The sequence below is a fragment of the Diplodia corticola genome (genome assembly GCF_001883845.1).
Source record: "Diplodia corticola strain CBS 112549 chromosome Unknown scaffold18, whole genome shotgun sequence".
Classification (NCBI taxonomy): Eukaryota; Fungi; Ascomycota; class Dothideomycetes; order Botryosphaeriales; family Botryosphaeriaceae; genus Diplodia; species Diplodia corticola.
In genome coordinates, this window is record NW_017971497.1 from 439,936 (window position 1) to 459,312 (window position 19,377).

Here is a 19,377-nt window from a genome sequence, read left to right on the forward strand (position 1 = left end):
GGTTTCCTGTAGATAGGAATGCGCAGCGAAAATATCCCCTGATGTGATTCAAAGTTCTCGGATGGTGACAGCGTGCATTAGGATGATCCCGCAATGTACGCGAAGGCAGGCTGGCTGCCTTGATACAGTCGCAGTGCCAAGCTAATGTACATGGTTTGCACACCGAGACTTCTCGCCTACGATTGTGACGTGAACATAATCTACGTGGTAGCCGGCATGTGACAGCAGCCAAGTGTCCCTCTAACTAGTAATTCTCCCCGCCTTCGCCTCCCCCCTCACAGTAGTGCTGGAAGATGATGTTCACTTGGGGTGATCGGCAGGACTTTAGCCCGGCATGCCAACCATCTTGGCCCGCGCTTTACGTAACGGAGAATCCGGTATCACATAAGAATGAGTCGGGATCTGTCTGCTGGAAATGATGTTGACGTTGGCCCCGCCCAGCCCGAAGTCGTCAATTGGGAAATCAACCGGCAGCTTACCTGGGTCATGTGATGCCGCGTTAACGTTCTTGAGTCACTGTTCTACCATCCTCCGGGTCCTGCTACTCGAGAAGAGAGCGCATCCCGTATGGGCAGGTGGAGTAGCATGTGAGTTGTGGATCAGATAGTCCCTCTGATATGTTTTTCCTGACATGACGTCCGAGTCTATCGGACTGAGCTCAGACAAAGCAACATATCCGTAAGCTGCAGGAACATGTGACTGCCGTGCGTTGACTGAGCTGGACCGTTGGAATTGGGAGGCTGTTGTCGACGCGGGTGGCGCTCGGTCCCTCGCGGTCGGCTGGGAGTCGCGCGCCCTGGACGCCCGGCAGGCGCGATGATGCGCATGTCGAAATCGCCGGCCGCGGGACCCTGCACCTCAAACTTCCGCCTTCCTTAGTTGCCCACGCTCATTCATCAACAAAGGTGTCGTCGCCAGTCCTTGTGCACGGGAACGCGCACCACCGGGCTCCCGACAAAGTCAAACACCGTTCCATTCCTTTCGCCGCCTGTTGCTTCGTGAGCACCACGCACTGGGCCTCCACCAACCCCCGTCGCCGCCTTTGCCCGCCTTTGCATTGCTGCATAGCCTCATCCAAGCTCAGCTATCGTGGTGGAAGCCTTCTGTCGCGCCGCGATTGGCGGATTCCTACGCCGGATAGCCGACCCTCGCAAGCGCACATTACCGCTGGAGCCGGAGATGCCAAGGTCGTGAACCGTCGCTGGATCAACACTTGTGCGCTTCTAAAAATCTGGCATCTCGCTCAGCTCCGTCGCTATGGGTGAGGTGCTGGTCAACAAGCTCAAGTAAGTGTTCGCTCTTCGCCCGCGTCACCACCCAACACGGCTAACTTGGCGTCTTTGTTGCAGCGAGCTCAAGGCTCTACCTGACGACCTTCACCTTTTTTGCCCCCGCACGACTTCTGATCCTTTCGGCGTTTACCTTGACGAAGATCTTCTTGGCCAACTTGATGACGAAACTGTGGCGGAGAGGCATGAGCGACACAAGCAGCTGGAAGAGGCAGAGTTTAGGAAAAATCTCGTCCTAGATTGCCTTCCCATCTTCGCTTTTGATGGCGCCGACGCGGCGGGATACCAGCAATGGCTCAAGGAGAAGCTGAGCCATGCCATGGGCTCATGCGATGCGTGCATCAGGATATATCACAGGGCACGGAACGAGTTGAGGCATAAGCTCGAGGAGGACTACGACTCTGACGAAGTCGCAGCTTTCATGGGTGTCTTTGACGGCATGAACCTGGAACGGATCACTGCCGGCCTTGACCACGCGACTGAGCTCCTGCTGAGCACGCCGGAGGAGTCGCGCGGCATCAGAGCTCTGGATGACCAGGGCATGTATGCTCTCTTTGAATCTCTCAGCTGCGAGCCGCTCCTCAAGAACGAGGCGCTGCTGACGAAGCATTTTGACGAGCCCTTCGCCCTCGTACAGACCAAGAAGAAGCTGCGGCTCGGTCAGTACTCGCCGGCCATGACGCGCTTCCTTTTCAGCTACAACAAGGACCGCTTTGTCTGGGCCTTGGGTTCGTGGTCCAAGTTCAAACGCGGCATCACCAAGCCGGAGTTTGCTGCTGCAGTCCGTGACCCCCTCTTTGACGCCATGAAAAGGGTACAGATCGCGTGCATGGATGTTGAATTTCTGCCGACTTTCTGGATGGGTGTTCGCCAAATTGTGGAGAAACTTGACAAGGACCTCATCACCCACTCGCTTCGCGCCATCGAGATCGACGTGTGCAAGCTCGCCCTCGAGCACCTGCAGTTCAAATTCTCGGGGTTCAATGATCTCATGGCGACCGTTCAGCAGCTTCTCGAAAAGTCGGCTGTTGACTTCTGGGATGCCATGGGCCCCATCTCACCGGTAACCGTCATTGAGCAGATCTTGGGCAACCAGACCTTGGATTCTCTTCTGCTCAATGTGGAAAAGGGAGATGGGACGCTAGGCGAGGTGTTCGGGTGGGTCGAGCCGTTCTTCCATTCAATCAAACCTGCAAACCAGACGCCCGCCTGTCGCGCACTCGTCCACCAGCTCCTGGATCGCTTTCAAAACGACAAGTACTCACGCCTCTCGCGAGCGTACTCTTATCAGCTTGGTCTACACACTCTTCTGCAGTCATTGCGAAAGATGACCGAAACTGACTCCCGCTCGAACTTTGTTGGATACGCGACCGTTTCGGACATGCTTGATTTCGTCAAGGTGCACATTGAGGACATCCTGGCTACCATTAGGGTGAACAGGAGTCTTCACCAAGATCAGCAAATTGTCAAACTCGGTCTACAGGTGGTTCAGGATACTCTCCAGCTCGACTGTCTTTCCTTGGAGATGGACAGGGAGACCCTCCTACACGGGGGACACCTACACCACGATATGAAAAGTGGGATAGCACCTGTCTGGGACACCGTCATCAAGTCGATCCATCCTGGTGATGTCGACCTCGCAACCAAGGTGCTGATGGGTGGAAGTCTTCTCGTCGGCATGGAGATGTTTGTTGTCAAGTCCAGCGTGCAGATGTCGAAGAGCATGGTCTGGTGGAACAGCACCTTTTCCAAGCTGTCGGAGGCTGTGACCGATGTCCTCGGGAAGCTCTCCGATTTTGCTCCCGGTGATCTCGACAAACTCTTCGACTCAAGTGACTCTGCACATGCAGTCATAATCCACCTATTCTCTTCCGATGAAACGCCGCGTCAGGCTGCCCTGAACGTCGTCAAGACGGTCAGCGCCGAAACCAGTCGCCGGGATGCTCTCGCCCACATCACTAAAGCTTTCTACTTGAACACCCTCACGCCCATCGTACAAACTTTACGACGTGTGTCCAAGAAGCAGGTGTTTGCACCAACCGAGAACCTGCTGAAGATATGCACCGACATTGTGGACATCCTTTGTAACCCTCAGGACGGTATTTTGAGAGCACGCAGTTTGACGGTCAAAGAAGCGGAGGTCACGGAGCTGGTCTGGGCAAAGTTGTGGCACGAGCTTTACACCATTTTCTCCAAGACTGAAGACTGGAGCAACGTTGGCCACGGCACACAAGTCATGATCCAATTTTGCCGTGACACCATGCAGTTTGCGGACGCATTGTATGATGAGTACAGCCATTTCGCCAATGCACTGAGTCAAGCAGAAGGGAAAAACGTGCAAGACGGCGAACTGTCCAAGTCGGATATTGCCAAGAAGCTCCTCAACTGGCCCAAGACCACCATGGGAGGCATCACTGGATGGCTACGCCTGCGTGATGAATACCTCATCAACAAATCAGTGGCGCTCACCAGCAAGCTTCTCGTTCGCTTGAGGGATGCAGACATCGACATTGCTGATGATACCCGACTTTTCATTGAAGAAGCCTTGAAGGGTGCTATCAAAACCAAATTGACCCCTAATCAGCAAGCTGAGCTTGAAAGAGCTCTCGAAAAGCATATTGGCTATTCACTCAGGAAGGAGGTGAAGCTCCCAACTAAGGCTAAACAAGGCTCAATCAGCGCGTGGGCAACGAGCGGCACTGGCAAGTCTTCTCCGCTCAGCTCAGGCACCGAAGAGTCCGATGGCATTAAGAAGCTTGTCACCGATATCACGCCCGGCGCCGCAGCGTTCAGGGAGCGGCAAAAGGCCGTCCAGCAACATGCGATTCAGATGAGGAAGGCGGCTGTTGTCCCAGATAGGAGCGACTACTTGAAGAAACGCGAGCTTGAGAAGGAGGAGATGAAGAGGAAGAGGCAACTTGAAATCCAGAAGGCCAAGAAGCCCCTGCCTTTCATTGGTCAAACAGCAGAGGGCGGGTCAGGTACTCGCGGAATTGGTGTTGTGGGCAAAGACCACACCGCCAAGGGCGAGGGCGTCATGGTCTCGTCCGATGAGAGTTCAGACGATGACGATGACGAGATTGACGAAGAGCTTTTTGGCCCGTCGGCGAAGGAAAAGAAGGCCCCCAAGGCGAGGCTACCCCTGATACCCCAGGGGCCGGTCAAGAAGAAGAGGGTCCAGCGGTCGTTCAAGGATATGCGGGCACGGTTGGCGCCAGATCTGTCAAACTTGCATAAGAGTATTCTCAGCTGGGATTACTTCCACGAGGGCGATTTCCCGCCAAACTCCCGGACCGACATTTACACAAAAGTTCCCAACAAATTCAACTCGCCGTTCGACTACAAGAACACGTTCCAGCCGCTCCTTACGTTGGAAGCGTGGCAAGGTTTCGTCAAAGCTCGCGAGGAAGGAACTTTCAGACCGTTCGAGGTGAAGGTCGTCACTCGTTCTACTGTTGACCAATTTATCGAGCTCTCCACGAACATGTCTCATGCAGACAACAAGGAGATCATGATATCCGAAGGAGACATCTGCCTCCTATCTAAAGCTCCCAGACCTGCTACTACACCTGATGCGCCGAATTGCTTGGCCAGGGTTTACCGCATCACCCGCAAGAAAGCGCAGCTTGAAATCTTATACCGCCTTTCGAACGACTCGCGTCTAGGTGGGTCCCTTGCCCCCCACAGCGTAGTGTACGGAGCCAAAATCCAGTCCATAACGCCACTTGAGCGTGAATATGGCGCCCTGGCGGGTCTGCAGTACTACGACCTTTGCGACGAAATCTGCAAGGCCAAACCTTCACCACTCCTGAACTACAACGACAAGCAGCTGCAGCAATACAAGGAGACATACAGTCTGAATAGGGCACAAGCAAAGGCAGTAAGGTCGGCAATTGACAACGACGCCTTCACGCTTATTCAAGGGTAAGTGAAATGATCGGGTAGAGAGATGAAATTCTGACGAGCGTACAGTCCTCCGGGCTCGGGTAAGACGAAGACGATTGTCGCAATTGTTGGTGCCCTCTTGACGGACAGCCTTCGGAACGGTGGAGGAACAGTCATCACCAAACCTCAGCCCACAGGCGTAAACACCGCAGCAGCTCGTAACAACTTACCGGCCCCGAAGAAGCTGCTTGTTTGTGCGCCGAGTAATGCTGCTGTGGACGAACTCGTTATGCGTTTCAAAGACGGCGTCAAGACAACAAACGGCCAGCATCGCAAAATTTCAGTTGTAAGATTGGGACGTAGCGATGCCATGAACGTGAACGTCAAGGATGTGACGCTAGACGTGCTTGTCAACGCAAGGCTCAACATCAATCCTGAAAAGGATGGAAACAACGCGTACGAGCAAACGGGCAAGATCATGAAAGAGCACAAGTCGGTTTCGGAGAAGCTCAACGAGACACGCGAGAAGCTGGACTCGGGCGAACTGAAAGGCGAAGCTTTGACTGCTGTCAAGGAAGAATTTGACGCCCTTCGTCGCCACAAGTTCAACTTGGGCAATCAGATCGACAAGTTGAAGGATGCCGAGGTCGCATCCAGCCGTACAGCCGACCTGAACAGGAAACGGGCGCAGCAGGCTATTCTGGATGAGGCCCACGTCATCTGTGCGACGCTGAGCGGTTCGGGTCACGAAATGTTCCAGAACCTGAACATCGAGTTCGAAACCGTTGTCGTTGACGAAGCCGCCCAGTGCGTGGAGATGAGTGCCTTGATTCCTCTCAAGTATGGCTGTGCGAAGGCTATCTTGGTCGGCGATCCCAAGCAACTGCCTCCCACTGTGTTCTCGAAAGAGGCGGCGCGCTTCCAGTACGAGCAGAGTTTATTCGTTCGCATGCAAACAAACCATCCCAACGACGTCCACCTGCTCGACACGCAATATCGTATGCACCCGGAAATCAGCTACTTCCCCTCTCAGACGTTCTACGATGGCCGCCTACTCGATGGCGACGGCATGGCAAAGTTGCGCGTACAGCCCTGGCACAGCAGCACACTTTTGGCGCCCTACCGCTTCTTCGATGTCCAAGGCCAACATCAGGCAGCACCGAAGGGCCATTCGCTCATAAACATTGCAGAAATCGATGTAGCAATGGCGCTGTACAATCGCTTGACGACTGATTTCAGAGACGCTGCGGATTTGCGCGGCAAGATCGGCATCATCACCCCGTACAAGTCGCAACTACGAGAGCTCAAGGACCGCTTTTCGCGCCAGTACGGCGAGAGCGTGTTCGAATACGTTGAGTTCAACACGACGGACGCGTACCAAGGTCGCGAAAGCGAGGTCATCATTTTCTCGTGCGTGCGTGCCAGTCCAGCGGGCGGCATCGGTTTCTTGCAGGACATCAGGCGTATGAATGTTGGTCTCACGCGCGCCAAGAGCTCGCTGTGGGTACTGGGCAACTCGCAGTCGCTCGTACGCGGCCAGTTCTGGAAGTGGCTGGTCGAGGACGCACAGAAGCGCGGCCGCTACACTCAGGGCAACGTCATGGCGATGCTGAAGAAGCACAGCAAGGAGTTCCCCGCGCCGAATGGCGCGTACGACGGACCGGTCACGAACGGCATCCAGCCGATCAAGCGCGAGGAGCTGCCGGCGCCGCAGATCAAACAAGAGTCTGGTGGACGGAAGGGCAGCAGTAGCGCGAGCTCCGAGGGCAGCAGAAGCGACGTCAAGACCAAGGAGAAGAGCGTCGTGGATGACGATTGGGGCGAGTTCTTCGGCGATGGCGCGGCCGCCGAGCAGGACGGCGATGAGGACGTAGTCATGAAAGAGGAACCGATGCCGGACACGGTCAGCAGGTCACGCCCCAGCTCCTCAAGACAGAGTTCCGAAGCCTCGGCCGCCACCGCCGATCGGCCTCCGTCGAGAGCGAGCTCGGCAAAGGGCAGTGGTGGAAGTGGAGGAGTACCGGCCAGGCCCAAGATGGTGCCGTCGAAGGTAGCCAAGAGGAAGGCGGATCCGTTTATGCCGAGACAGCCCCCGAAGAAGCCGCGGCCTTGATTTGGGGTGTTAGATGGGGAAAGCGGACATTTGCACACCAGCATTGACAGGCGTTGCTCATTGAATTTTCACCCAGAACAGTTTTCTACTTTTTTCTTTCTCCTATCTTACAGCAGGCAAGACATGCATGACTTGGGTGCTGGAGGGTTTCCTACTCATTTCATGCCGGAAGCTTTCTGCCTTGGCAAAAGCAAAAGTTCTGGATTAGATGGGGATAGGAATAGTACTGTGGATAGCGGCAGAGTACCGTTCGGAATCGGGGGGAAGGCCTGCTGAACTGTCGTCCTATATCTTGACCAACACAGGATGGAGATGGGTTTCTTCCCCCGAGCCATGCTAGATAGAGAGCAAGCGGATGAGCGGGCGAGTGCAGTGAGTGAGGCATGGTTGCAGTGAGTGGATCCTCGTTCCTTTTCCCACGCTGCGCACGAGGTTGGCCACGAGGCGATGGGGGAAAAAGCAGAGCAAAGCCCCATCTCTGCCGTGGGGGAAAGGAAGGCAGAACAAGGAGCCACGGCAAGACGGAGGCTTGGGGAAAGCTGGTGAGCTCTTGGACGTGGCGCTGTGGTTGCACGGCTCAGGGGACCCGGCCATTAGGGACACTTCCATGCAAATGGGGCCGGAAGCCGTCGACCTTGTGCTCCCGCACTCTGCGCAACATCGAGAGAGAGCAAAATCCCGATGGCGAAGTTGCGGGTTGCGACCATGCATGCATGCATGTCAGCCGGCCTGATGAGGCGTGACGTCCGGCCGTGGGCCCATCAACGCCTTTTGCTGCACGCCCGCACCCCTCCATCTCGCCCCGCGTCGTCGATCCATCGGCGCCCGTCAGTCGGACCCTTCTTCTTCTTCTTTGCCCAGCTCCCCGTCCGTCATGCTGGTCGATCGACCGACGCAGGCCTCATGCGCGGATCAGCACGCACCGCAATCGATGGATGGATCAACAGATGACGATATGAACGTGTGTGTGTGTGAACCGCAGAGCTGGGACGATGCTGGGCGGACAATATTCTCGTGGGCGTCCAGCGCCTTCTTTAATCTCCGCTTGACGCTTTCCAATTGACGGTTGCACAACGCTTGTCCCCATTGCCCAGCTCCTGTTTCAGAAAAAACACCCACGACCACGCCTGATGCTCCTCTCCCGCCCATGTGTTGGGCTCGCCCTGGTCCCTGTTGCCAACGCTGTTTATTTTTTTTCCCCACGCACTGACAGCGCCTGCGATGGGCTCCAATAGCCGCCGTGTCCCAGCCCGGCGGCGGGTTGGCTGCAGCTGGAGCGAGAAAGCCGACACCGGGACGTTGGGGGGTTTGCTGGGGTTCTACTCCGACGCAAGGGAGGCAGAGCAGAGCATAAGCGTCAGTGATTCGCCGTGGACCATGGTGGCCTCGTCGCGCTCTGATGACTGCTGCTGTCGGCGCCGCACTCGCCCTTCCCCGCATCCCTATCGCCCACCCGGTCACTGGATCGCCCACCGCTCATTGCTGATGCTTCACAGACGGCGTCCCTACCTTCTCCCCCCCACTCGCACCCGCCGCCTCCGGGCGTGAGTTCTGTGCGTGTCGTCCCACCGTCCGTCAACCCGTTTCGGACGGGGGCCATGTCGCACTGCAGACGCCGCCGCCGTGTGCTCGACCGGCCTTTTCCGTCTATGGCCACGCCTCTGCTGCCTTTGGGAAGAGGGCGGCTGCGCTAGGGAAAGCTGAGGCACCGGCTGTCCACGACGAGGTTTGCAAGAGGGCGGACGGAGTGCTTCGGGATGGATGAGGTGAGATGGATCTGGGGGAATGCGTTCAGTGGCCACCGCTGCTCTCTGATGCTGTGCGACAGGCGGATCCACCGCTGTCGGCCCAACCCACGTCCAACACTTGCTCGGCCTTAACTCTCACTGCATGCCCTCCCAGCTTGAGAGGCTTGTTCCGGGAACGTGTACGCACGCATGCTGACGGTTGCACGGCGAAGCTACGAAGGGTGGGTGCTATGGGAGCAGCGGTTGGCAATGCCGTCGAGTGAAGCGCGAGTGCCACTCAATGGGCGGAACATGGCACAAAGAGCACGTTGCTTATATTGCCGCGGCGCCGGTTTCTCTCTTGCAGCTCCACCCCCTCCCGGGTGTGGCTAAAAAAAAAATTTAATGAGCTTGGCCCTTCAGCTTTTTGCTTGGGCACCTGCGGCGGCAAAGCCAGCTCCATCAGATGAGCAGGCCGGCCGCGCCCGAGTAACCCACACCACAACTCGACCACGCGCTGTTGCCAATTGCATCTCCCCGCTGCCCGCATTTCCCGCTTTCTCTGCCACCGTTCCCCCGGTCCCTTTCGTCGTCGTCAATTGCTTCAGACTCCCCGACCCACATAGTCGCGCAGCTACTGCGCACACGACGCTTGGTATCAAGCACGAGAAAGGATCAGGCATTGCATGCACGTACGCAGTGCACGCGCCTTGTACAGACTACACGGCCTCCGCAGCAACTGCACTCGCACGAGAGGTAACCGGTCACGCAGACCTCGGAAGAAAAGCGAAGCAGCCATCATACCACGGCTCAGGGGCTCCCGACAATCCAGAACCACTCGCCCACGCGCCGATTCTGGGCGTTCGGGACTCGCTCTTGCATCCTGCCTCGATCGATACGCATAACTGGGTGTGACGGGCCACGCCGAAAGACGTACCGGGTAGAGCACCGGCGTCCCGACAAAAACCAACACCTCAGTCGAGGACCCCCCGTCCCGTCGTTTCGTCGCCCGACCAACTGCGTTTCGCGCTTTGGTTTCCCGGGACCTCCTACCCTGCTGTCCAGCTCTATTTGCCACCGTAGCTAGCCTCGAGACGCAAACAGATGCAGCCGGCCGTTGGCATCGGTGCTACCGCCGCCCCCCTCGGCCAAAGAGCTCCCCCTCCTCCTCATGATACCATTGTCCACTCACTTGGCGCCGACGACACCACCGCCGGCGCTACCGCTCCCTCTCCCTCCTCGTCATTTCATTCTCAACCCCCAATCTCCACCACTACGCGCTCCTCTCCCTATAATCGCAACCCGACCCCGCTACTCTTCATGAACCACACCCCACGTACGCGCGCCAACACCACTACCATCGTCCAGCCCTCTCGTACTGCTACCACGCGTAGCACACACGCCGAACTTTTCTTCGAGGACGGCGCCCCTTGCCCCTCGGAAGACCAGCTGCAGGGTGCGGTCGAACACGTACATCTGCTGGAAGGAAGAACCATCCCGAGCGACGTCACTGCCGAGCAGCATCACCGTCGACGGAACAACGGGCCGTTCCCGACCAACGACGACACTTCGTCGTCCTCGTCCGCACTCGAGGACGAGGAGAAGGACGAGTACAGTCTCGTCGAAGTGAAGAAGAAGGGACGCGGCGGGCGGAAGAAGAGGACTGCCAACAAGAACGGCAAAAGGCAAGGTAGCAAGGACCACATCCGGCCGAGCACTGCCAACAGGAACAACAGCAACGACAACAACGACGACGACGACAACGGGTCGATCATCCGCAAGGGCCGCAACACCAGCAGCTCCTGCGACCGCTCTCGTTCCGGCTCGCCTTGCTGGTGGAACCTGCCCGACCAGCCCTTTTGGCCCGAGTTCAGCGGCAGCACCGCCGCCGCCGCTGACAATCGCACGAGCGACGCCCCATCATCCGCCATCGTCCCCGGCACGTTAGGCGTGTTGCCCGACACGACGGCGCCCTCCACTCCGACCTCTTCCGCCGCAGCCCCGCCGCCGCCGGTCAGCGGCCACGGCCACACGCTCAACCGCAAAACCGAACGCGCCGTCCTCCGCAAGCCCCTCCGCGTCGACACGTCCTTCGGTGACCACGACAACAACGCAGCACCACCACCCCACCGCCACCCCCGCCGCCCCTCCCTCCCCATCCAAACCCTCTCCAACACCTTCACCGCCGCCGCCGCCACCATCACCGGTGCCGCCGCCGCCGCCGCCGCCGCCGCCGCCCACGCGAACAACAACAACCCCAACCCCAACAAGTCCTCCACGTCTCGCGCCCACCTCGTCCACCACCGCCGCTTCTCCTGGGACGAGAAGACGACGCCACCGCTCCAACCGCCGTCGTCGTCGTTCCCGCCCCCGCCCGCCGCCACGAGCAAGAAGAACAACATGGCAGCAGCGGCCGTGCCCCGAGCGTCCGGCGGCTTCGGTCTGCTCTCGGAAACGGCGGCGGCAGCGGCGTCGACGGACGCGGACGCGAGGTTCCAGCGGTTCGACATCCAGGACTTTTTGAGGAACACGGGGCCCGAGAGTGCGGGGTTGGTGAGCATGGGGATCGTGGGGGCGGGGATGGCGGGGACGGGGGCGGGGGGGAGGAGGGGGGTCAGTGGGGGGAGTGGGACGAGTGGAGGGAGTGGGGGTGCGGGGAGTGGTGCTGGTGGGAGGAAGGGGAAGAAACACAAGAGTGCGTTGAGGTTTTTGGGGTATAAGCGGAGGAAGAGCTTGGCGGAGAGGGTGGGGACGGTGGAGGGGTGAGTTGGTTTTTTTTTTCTTGATCTTTTTCTCTTCCTTTCTTCTTGTGCTGTTGCTGTTTTTCTTTTTTTTTTATTTCTTTCTTCTGTGGAGGAAATGAGGGCGTAGGTCCTTTGCTGACGGGTGTGGGAATTAGGGGCCCCGGCGTGTCGCAGCCTCCGCCGGAGGCGTTCATACCTGCCCGAGGAGTCGTGCAGATGGAGACGAAAGGAAGTGAGTTTCCCCGTATATCGTTCGTTGTTCGGAGGCTGTGGACTCGAGTGGACGAGAGCTAACGAGGTGCTGTTTGATCAAAGAAGGGAAGCCTACCAAGTATCTCCAGATCGTAACGAACCAGAGCTCGGCGGACAGCCAATCCCTCGCGGGTCAGTCGTTGCTGAGTAACCCATCACTCACCACTTCTAAGAGGTAAGTAAGCCAGTAGCAAACTTCCGAGTGCACCATGAGTTCAGAACTACGGTATTAATATCATCGTCACTTCCCCCTACAGCAATGAGATGCTCTCTCTCAAACGTCGCTCTGCCTCCCTCCCCGACAAGCTCAACTCCTGTCTCGGAACCGAGCAGTTCGACACCTGGCTGTCCACCCTTGGCATGCAACAGCAGTCGCAAACGCCGGACCCGTCGGAAAACGGTTTCGTCGACTCGGGGAAGCCCAAACCGGACGCTGCACAACACCAGCAGCGTCGTCCCCCGACTCCGTCTTCCCCCACCGTCACGGCCGTCACCGACGCAGGCAGCAGCATCCGCCATGCCAGCAGCAGCATCCGACTCGTCAGCTGCAGCATGAGTCCTGAGCCGCAACCGCAACCGCAGAAATCCTCAGGGGGCGAGGACGACGACAGCAAGAACAACAACAGAAGCAGCAACAACAACATCAAGACTAGCTACGCAACGCCCATGGACGCCAAAGCCGCGCTCTTCAGCAACCCGCCCTCGTGCCTGCCCTCGCCGACGTTTCCCGGCAACACCAGTGACGGCAAGAACAACACGAACAACAACGACGCCTCTGCCTCGTCGCCCAACACCACCGCCACCCCCGGCGGCTCGGGATCCCGCTCGGGCTCCGACGACGGCGACGGCGTGGCCACCGCCACCGCCACCAGCACCTGCACGACGCCCTTCGTGACGCCGATGGAGGAGATGCAGAAGCAGGTCCGTCCGCTCTTTCCTCCCGCCCATCTCCAGCGCCGCGCGACGACGTCGGATACGGACAACCGCACGGCGGCGCAGGTGGTGGTGGAGCGTCCGCCGCAGAGGCGCGAGAGGAAGAAGACGACGACGAAGAAAAGCAAGAAGGAGGAGAGGGAGGAGGACGCGGAGGTGGCGAGGAAGGAGGACGCGAGGAAGAGCTTGCCTTCGCAGATGGCGCTGGTGGCGAGGGCGCAGCAGCAGCAGCAGCAGTTGTTGTTGGCGGGCCAGGGGAATAAGCGTGGGGAGGGGCAGGAGGGTGGTGGTGGGCATCATCATCATCATCATCACCACCACCATAATCGTACAGCTGCTGTTGGAGAACAGCAACATGTTCGAGTCGACTCGGTCATACCGGACACGTCTTCGGCATCCAGTTCGTCGGCCTCGTCTTCGGCCGGTTCCTCGTCGTCGTCGGCGGAGCGCGAAGAAAAGCGCGGCGCGACCCAGTCGCCGACGACACCACCCCGCCATAGCAGCAGCAGTCGTGACGATAAGATCCGCACGCGTAAACTGCGTGACTTGCAGCAGCGCAGGCGGGCGAGCAGCGACCTGCTACTTCTTCACCACCGCGGTAGCAGCAGCAGTCCTCGTCAGGGCATCGACGAGATCGTGGCGCAGGCGACTGTTGCGAGCGGTGGGGGAGAGGAGAGGGAACTGCAGCGCCAGCGGCCGAAGTCGATGGTTGTCATGCCAAGCGAAGCCGAGGCGACAACGACAGAAGTCGCTGCGTTGCGGAATGCCATGTCGCTGAGCCCGGTGGTGACGGTGGCGGAGCAGACGCCCGATATACAACACACGACACCGGCACCGCGGCCGCTGCCACCGCCGCCCCCGCCGCCGTTGTCTGCGGCCAGGGGCAGCAGGTCGCATGTGAGGAAGCCGACAGCGGAGTCGGTGCTCAGGGAAGAGGTGGGAGAAGACGAATATGAGGCAAAGAACGAGGACGACGAGCAAGCCCACCACCACCATCACCATCCTCTCCACTCGCACCGCCATCACCGTCGCCGCAGTTCCGCGAGCCTGCTGGCCGCCGCCGTATCGAGGAATCACCACCACCAGCAACAGCAACCGGCGTCAACGACGACGACGGCGGCGGCGGCCATCGGCGGAGGAGGCGCCAGCAAAGACGATCTGGACCACCACTACCAACAGCGGCACCAACGCCTCTCCACCGCTTCCGTCTCGTCGTCTACCACCACCGGCCTCGGCCGCTCCGCATCCGCGTCAACGAACGACAACAACAACACCATCACCACCACCACCACCACCCGCCGCGCCTCCTCCCTCCAGTCCGCCGCCCCGGGCCGCGAAGAACAGCTGCGCGAGCTGCGCGCCCACCTGCACGCCCACTCGAGCCAGTACGGGCTGCAGTCGCACCATCACCACCAGCACCACCCCTCGAACGGGCCGGGGAGCCACGCCGCGATGAACAACAAAGACAGCGCACAGAACAACAACAACAGGCAGTGGCGCGACAGCGTCGCCACCAGCACGAGCAGCAATGGCAGCAATGGCAGCAATGGCAGCAACGGCAGCGGCTACGGAAGCGGCCCCTTTGGATACTATTTCCAGAACAACAACAACGGCAACAACAACAACAACAACAACGCTGCTGTCGCTGCTGCCGCCACCATCATGGCCCAGCGCCTCTCCCTCTCCTCCTCCTCGTCCTCGGACGCCGCCGCCGCGAGTACCGCCGCGCACGACTCCAACAGCTTCCAGACGCCCAGCGCCATGTCCGTCGCCCTTTCGTCTTCGGCCGGCCACCATCACCATCATCACGGTCATCGTAACGCTGACGACACGAAAGGCAGTGATGATCCTGCTGCCGGTGCTGGCAACAACAACAACAACAACAACGACGAGGATGACGATGTCGCCGCCACCACCTCGATGCGCGAGGCGCGGCTCGAGGCCCGCTGCGAGGCGCTGGCGCGCCAGAATCGACTGCTGGAGGCGGCGCTGCAGGCGGTGCTGAAGACGAGCGGGATGATGGGGAGGTGTGTGGCGTGTGCGGGCGGTGAGGGGCTGGCGCCGGCGCCGGCGGCGGGGCTGTTGTTGGAGGAGGGGGAGCAGCAGGAGCAGCAGCGAGGGGTGGTGATGGAGGGGGATTTGGGGACGATGGTGGAGGTTGGTGGGGAGGAGGGGGGGATGGAGAGTCAGAGGGGGTGATTAGGGGTGGGGTTTTTTTTCTTTCTTTTTTTCTCTTTTGTGGTGGGTTGGAGGGAGGGGAGGGGCGGGCTCTTGCTTTCGGTGTAATGGGCGGTTGGTGGGTGGGTGGGTGGATGGATGGTTTGGGAGGCGATGGTTCTGCCTTTCTGAATCTTCTTTCTCTCTCTCTTTTGGATGTGATGTGATGACGTTCATTCTTCTTACGATGTTTCTTTTTTTTTTTTCTTGTGTACGTTTAGCTTGGGATATCACAGCTAGGGTCTCGGAGATGGGCTGAAAGAACTCGGAGTGGGGGAAAATGAAACTACAGATTTATACGAAGCATTTGCGTCTTATGTGCATTCCGGCGAGTGAGGGAGCGTGCCACGAGGGATGGACCTGGCAGGAAGGTAAGATTCATCCTGCTCGTGTCGTCTCCGTCTGGACCAGCGGTCGGAGCCAAGACGGAGACAGGTGTGAGAAAGGGCGCTCATGCAGTGACAGGCCAAGAATAATGCTGTTCCCCGATGATGACGGTGAAGCCGGCGTTGTCAGCTCCGAGGCTCAAGGAAAGGACAAGTTCGTGACGGGGTGTGCAGTGTGGCTGCGGACTTGGCGAGATGTCCGTCGCTATTTTTGGCGGCGAGGGTGCGACCGCAGCAGTGGCGCCGCCGATCAGAACGACCAGGGTCGCCCGAGATGCTGCCAGCCTGGGGCCAACCGACGTAAACACCCAGCTCTTCTTCTCCTTTTTCCTTCTCCTGCGCCCGCCTCATCCTCACTCTTCTCCCGCCCACACCAATCTCTTTCCATCCCTCCATCACTCGCTCCGTTGCGTCAATCCCGCCTCGACTCACCGCCCGACTCGTCCGCTCGCTCGCTCGCTCGCTCGCTTCCCTCCCCCGGACCCCGCCCTCCCTACCGCCGGCGCGAAACCACCTAGGTACAGAGCTCCAACCAACCGACCTACCCGCCCACCTACCTACCTTCATTCGATCGCGCCGTCCCGCCGCCCGATCCTCTACAGCAACCATGTCCACCTCCACCCCCTCCACCGCCGGCACCGCCACCGCCGCCGTCCTCTCCGACCCCGAAGCGCCGCTCTTCAGCACGGAGCTCATCTCGCCGGGGGTGGCGGCGGCGCTGCCGGCGGGGTACACGGTGCGGCCGATCCGGCGGTCGGACTACGGGCGGGGCTTCCTCGACGTGCTGCGGGTGCTGACGACGGTGGGCGACGTCGACGGCGCGGCGTGGGACGCGCGCTACGACTGGATGAGCCGCCGCAACGACGAGTACTTTTTGATCTGCGTGCTCGACGGCGCGGGCAAGATTGTGGGCACGGGCGCGCTGATTGTCGAGAGGAAGTTGTGAGTGTTCTTTTTTTTTTTTTCTAAGGTGTCGGATTGCTGACGGTTGCGGCGTGGTGGTAGCATTCATAACTTGGGGCTTGTTGGGCATATCGAGGACATCGCGGTTGCAAAGGACCAGCAGGGTAAGAAGCTGGGGCTGCGCATCATTCAGGCCCTGGACTTTGTCGCGGAGAAGGTGGGCTGCTACAAGGTGAGTTCTTTTTGCCCCAGGGCGATTATGAGATTGGCTGACTGGTGCTTCTCTTTCCCCCAAAAGACCATCCTCGACTGCTCCGAAGCGAACGAGGGCTTCTACGTCAAGTGCGGCTTCAAGCGCGCCGGCCTGGAAATGGCCCATTACTACTAGTCGTCCTGGACTCGATTGTGAGTTTTATGAGGTTTGGATCGGACGACATGTTGGAGATCTCATTCGGATCTGTATGACTATGATATGAAGGATATAGACAGGTGGTGAGAGGATATACATGTAGATGAGACATGGTCGGTTGAGACACCGTTCATCTGGTCTATCCATTGGTCATTTGGAACCTGTTCCTTTTTGCTGTGGCGTGGCTGAAGAACGCTCGGCATAGTCTTGCAGCTTGATTGTGAACTCCAATCGGATCCGATGTGTCTTGGATCGTCATCGTTGACGTCTAACTGGTTGTCCGGCTCTGGCTTGATGGGCGAGCAGCCGGGCAACCAGTGGAAACTCGACGTCGAACACTGGCACGAGATAGAAATGGCTGGTATGCAAAGATAAACAGTCGCGACAACGGCCATGGGTCTATCCAAACCCACATGGGCGTCATTCAACCGCCCACCAAAACAATAGAGGAAAAGACACTGTGCCAAAAACCAGGTGCGTCCATTCCAATGACAAAACCCCCTCCTCCTCTCTTTCCCCCACCTTCCAGAAATTCCGCAAGTTCTCCCTCTCTCGACCTCACCATCATCTTCGCCGTCGGCGAGGTGGCGCGGGTAGGGGGTTGGTAGAGTCGAGCTCGTGAGGAGCTCGATCGCGGGCGGGGATACTGGTCCGAATGGATGGATTCGTTGATGGGGGCGATTGGGGGAACGAGAGGGTGGTGTGGTAGGGAGTGGTCGGCTCGGGTGCTTTGAGTGGCTCCTGCGGCTTTTCGTTGTTGGTTTCTGTTAGACAATATATAAGGCCTCTAGCCAGCACTGAAAAAAGTGCGGCGTCGTACCTTTTTTCAAGTGCGATAGTTTCTCTCCGAAGCTGCTGGATTTGTTGTGTGTATGTGTCTGTTCTTCCCGACGGCCGATGGAATGGAGGTGATCACAAGAGCCCTTGTTCAGCTAGGATATCAGCTATATACTTTCGACCCTGGAAAATTCGGCCCGTTGTCTGTTTGACAAAGACGGATCGGCGTGTTGTCTGTTACAGGAGAATCGGGTGATTCTCGAAGAGGCCGTCAGATTTGAAAGTGGTAAAACCTCTTTGGACGATGCGCGCGTTGAGCTCCTCGACGAAAAGAAGCCATGAACGCGGCTAACGGCAGCGCCAAACGCGGTTGGTTTGACGAGGGAGTGCAAGATCGGGAGGCAGCAGGCGATCAGGGCAACGTTAGTCTCGACGACTGTCCAGAAAATGCCGGCACTCGTGATTCCCTACAAGATGCCATCAGACATGTTCACTCGAGAATGTGATGCATAAATACCAATATGTCATATGGAGGCATGCCCATAATAGTGGTCTTTTCAAGAGCACCTTTTATGACGTTAGCAAGAGAGACGTTGGACATTGATTTGGTAGTGGCTGCTGACTCGAAGGCGTGCTTTGTTGAATGCAAATAACCATGCGAACTAGTGCTGAAGCGACGGCACTTGAGATTATCAAGAATGTCAGTTAGACCAATTGGGCCTCTTGAAAGGGTGAAACATACATGCTACCAAGCATAAACACACCGCAGACTTGGAACTTGCGGGCAGTAGGCATCTGCAGTTGCCAAATCTTCTCACTGTCAGCCATTGGTCGTGACAGTGCGGGAAGGATGAAAGCTCACCCAAGGGAACGGCAGGATCAAGATGATGAAGTCCAAGGCTGCGTCCAGGATGGAATAGACAACGGTGGCCATGAAGCCAAACCCGCACTTCTGCTCGATCTCGGAAAGCGATGCCCAGTTTGTGGCGAAGTTAATGCCGCATGCAAAAGTAAAGCCGAAGAAAAAGGCCATGATCCACGCAACAGTAATTGCGACGAGAATTAGCGAGACAACCTGGAATGACTTGTACACAAAGAAGATGCGGCGATAGAAGAAAAGGAAGGAAAGCTTGATGAAGCCGATTGCAAGAGGCTGCATCACGAAGACCATGTAGACAAACTGGGGACCACGTTTGTCAGCATGCGCGTGCAGTATGTATGTACAAAAGGCGAATACTGGTACCTTTTCCAACAACACCAGATCGGGAGTCGTTGTTGTGATCCAATTTTGCACGTTGGAGGCGTCATTGTGCTGGCCAAGTACATTGACCTGGGCGCCTGAAGGGCATGAGCGGCTCTGATGCTGTGCTTTGGGTTTCGGTGAATTCTTACCATACACCAAGACCACAGCCGTCCCAATGGTGGGGATTAAGGCTAACAAACAGAAGATGTCGTCTAAGTAATTCAGAAAGCGGACGTGGCTAAGCTTGTGGTTTGCTTTGAACCGGTACGCAATTCTCACCGAAACAGCCAACAAAGCAAGCACTGCCAGAGCGATCCCAGCGGCCAAGCAAGACTCCCTATTCACGTAGCTCATTGAACTTGGTTGGTGATTGGCGGGAGATTGGAGACAGCGGCCAGCCGCTGGTGCTTTGGATCAGCGAGAACGAGGGACATGTGCCGATAGAGATTGACAATGGAGGAGCACCGAATACGTACTTATTCCGCCTGCCCTGCAGAAC

The 19,377-nt window shown here is 58.0% G+C and overlaps 4 protein-coding genes across 4 annotated transcripts; 3 read left to right on the forward strand and 1 right to left on the reverse strand.

The window, feature by feature from the left end:
- Positions 1-1,257: 1,257 nt before the first annotated feature.
- BKCO1_18000133 (trna-splicing endonuclease) lies at positions 1,258-7,287 on the forward strand (the record flags this gene model as incomplete). Its single annotated transcript, XM_020271766.1, has 3 exons — positions 1,258-1,286; positions 1,350-5,213; positions 5,262-7,287. The coding sequence occupies 3 exons, from the start codon at positions 1,258-1,260 to the stop codon at positions 7,285-7,287; spliced, it is 5,919 nt and encodes a 1,972-aa protein (XP_020131576.1).
- A 2,831-nt stretch (positions 7,288-10,118) lies between these two features.
- BKCO1_18000134 (uncharacterized protein) lies at positions 10,119-15,142 on the forward strand (the record flags this gene model as incomplete). The annotated part of the gene is made up of 4 exons (XM_020271767.1): positions 10,119-11,776; positions 11,914-11,990; positions 12,074-12,185; positions 12,268-15,142. 4 exons carry the CDS (start codon positions 10,119-10,121, stop codon positions 15,140-15,142), a joined length of 4,722 nt encoding a protein of 1,573 aa, XP_020131583.1.
- Positions 15,143-16,153: 1,011 nt separating this feature from the next.
- BKCO1_18000135 (glucosamine 6-phosphate n-acetyltransferase) lies at positions 16,154-16,837 on the forward strand (the record flags this gene model as incomplete). Its single annotated transcript, XM_020271768.1, has 3 exons — positions 16,154-16,488; positions 16,552-16,681; positions 16,748-16,837. 3 exons carry the CDS (start codon positions 16,154-16,156, stop codon positions 16,835-16,837), a joined length of 555 nt encoding a protein of 184 aa, XP_020131582.1.
- A 585-nt stretch (positions 16,838-17,422) lies between these two features.
- Positions 17,423-19,232, reverse strand: BKCO1_18000136 (plasma membrane protein pth11-like protein; the record flags this gene model as incomplete). Its single annotated transcript, XM_020271769.1, has 9 exons — positions 17,423-17,622; positions 17,679-17,790; positions 17,929-18,102; positions 18,153-18,202; positions 18,259-18,317; positions 18,378-18,445; positions 18,498-18,815; positions 18,879-18,973; positions 19,028-19,232. The coding sequence occupies 9 exons, from the start codon at positions 19,230-19,232 to the stop codon at positions 17,423-17,425; spliced, it is 1,281 nt and encodes a 426-aa protein (XP_020131581.1).
- Between the last annotated feature and the right edge of the window lie 145 nt (positions 19,233-19,377).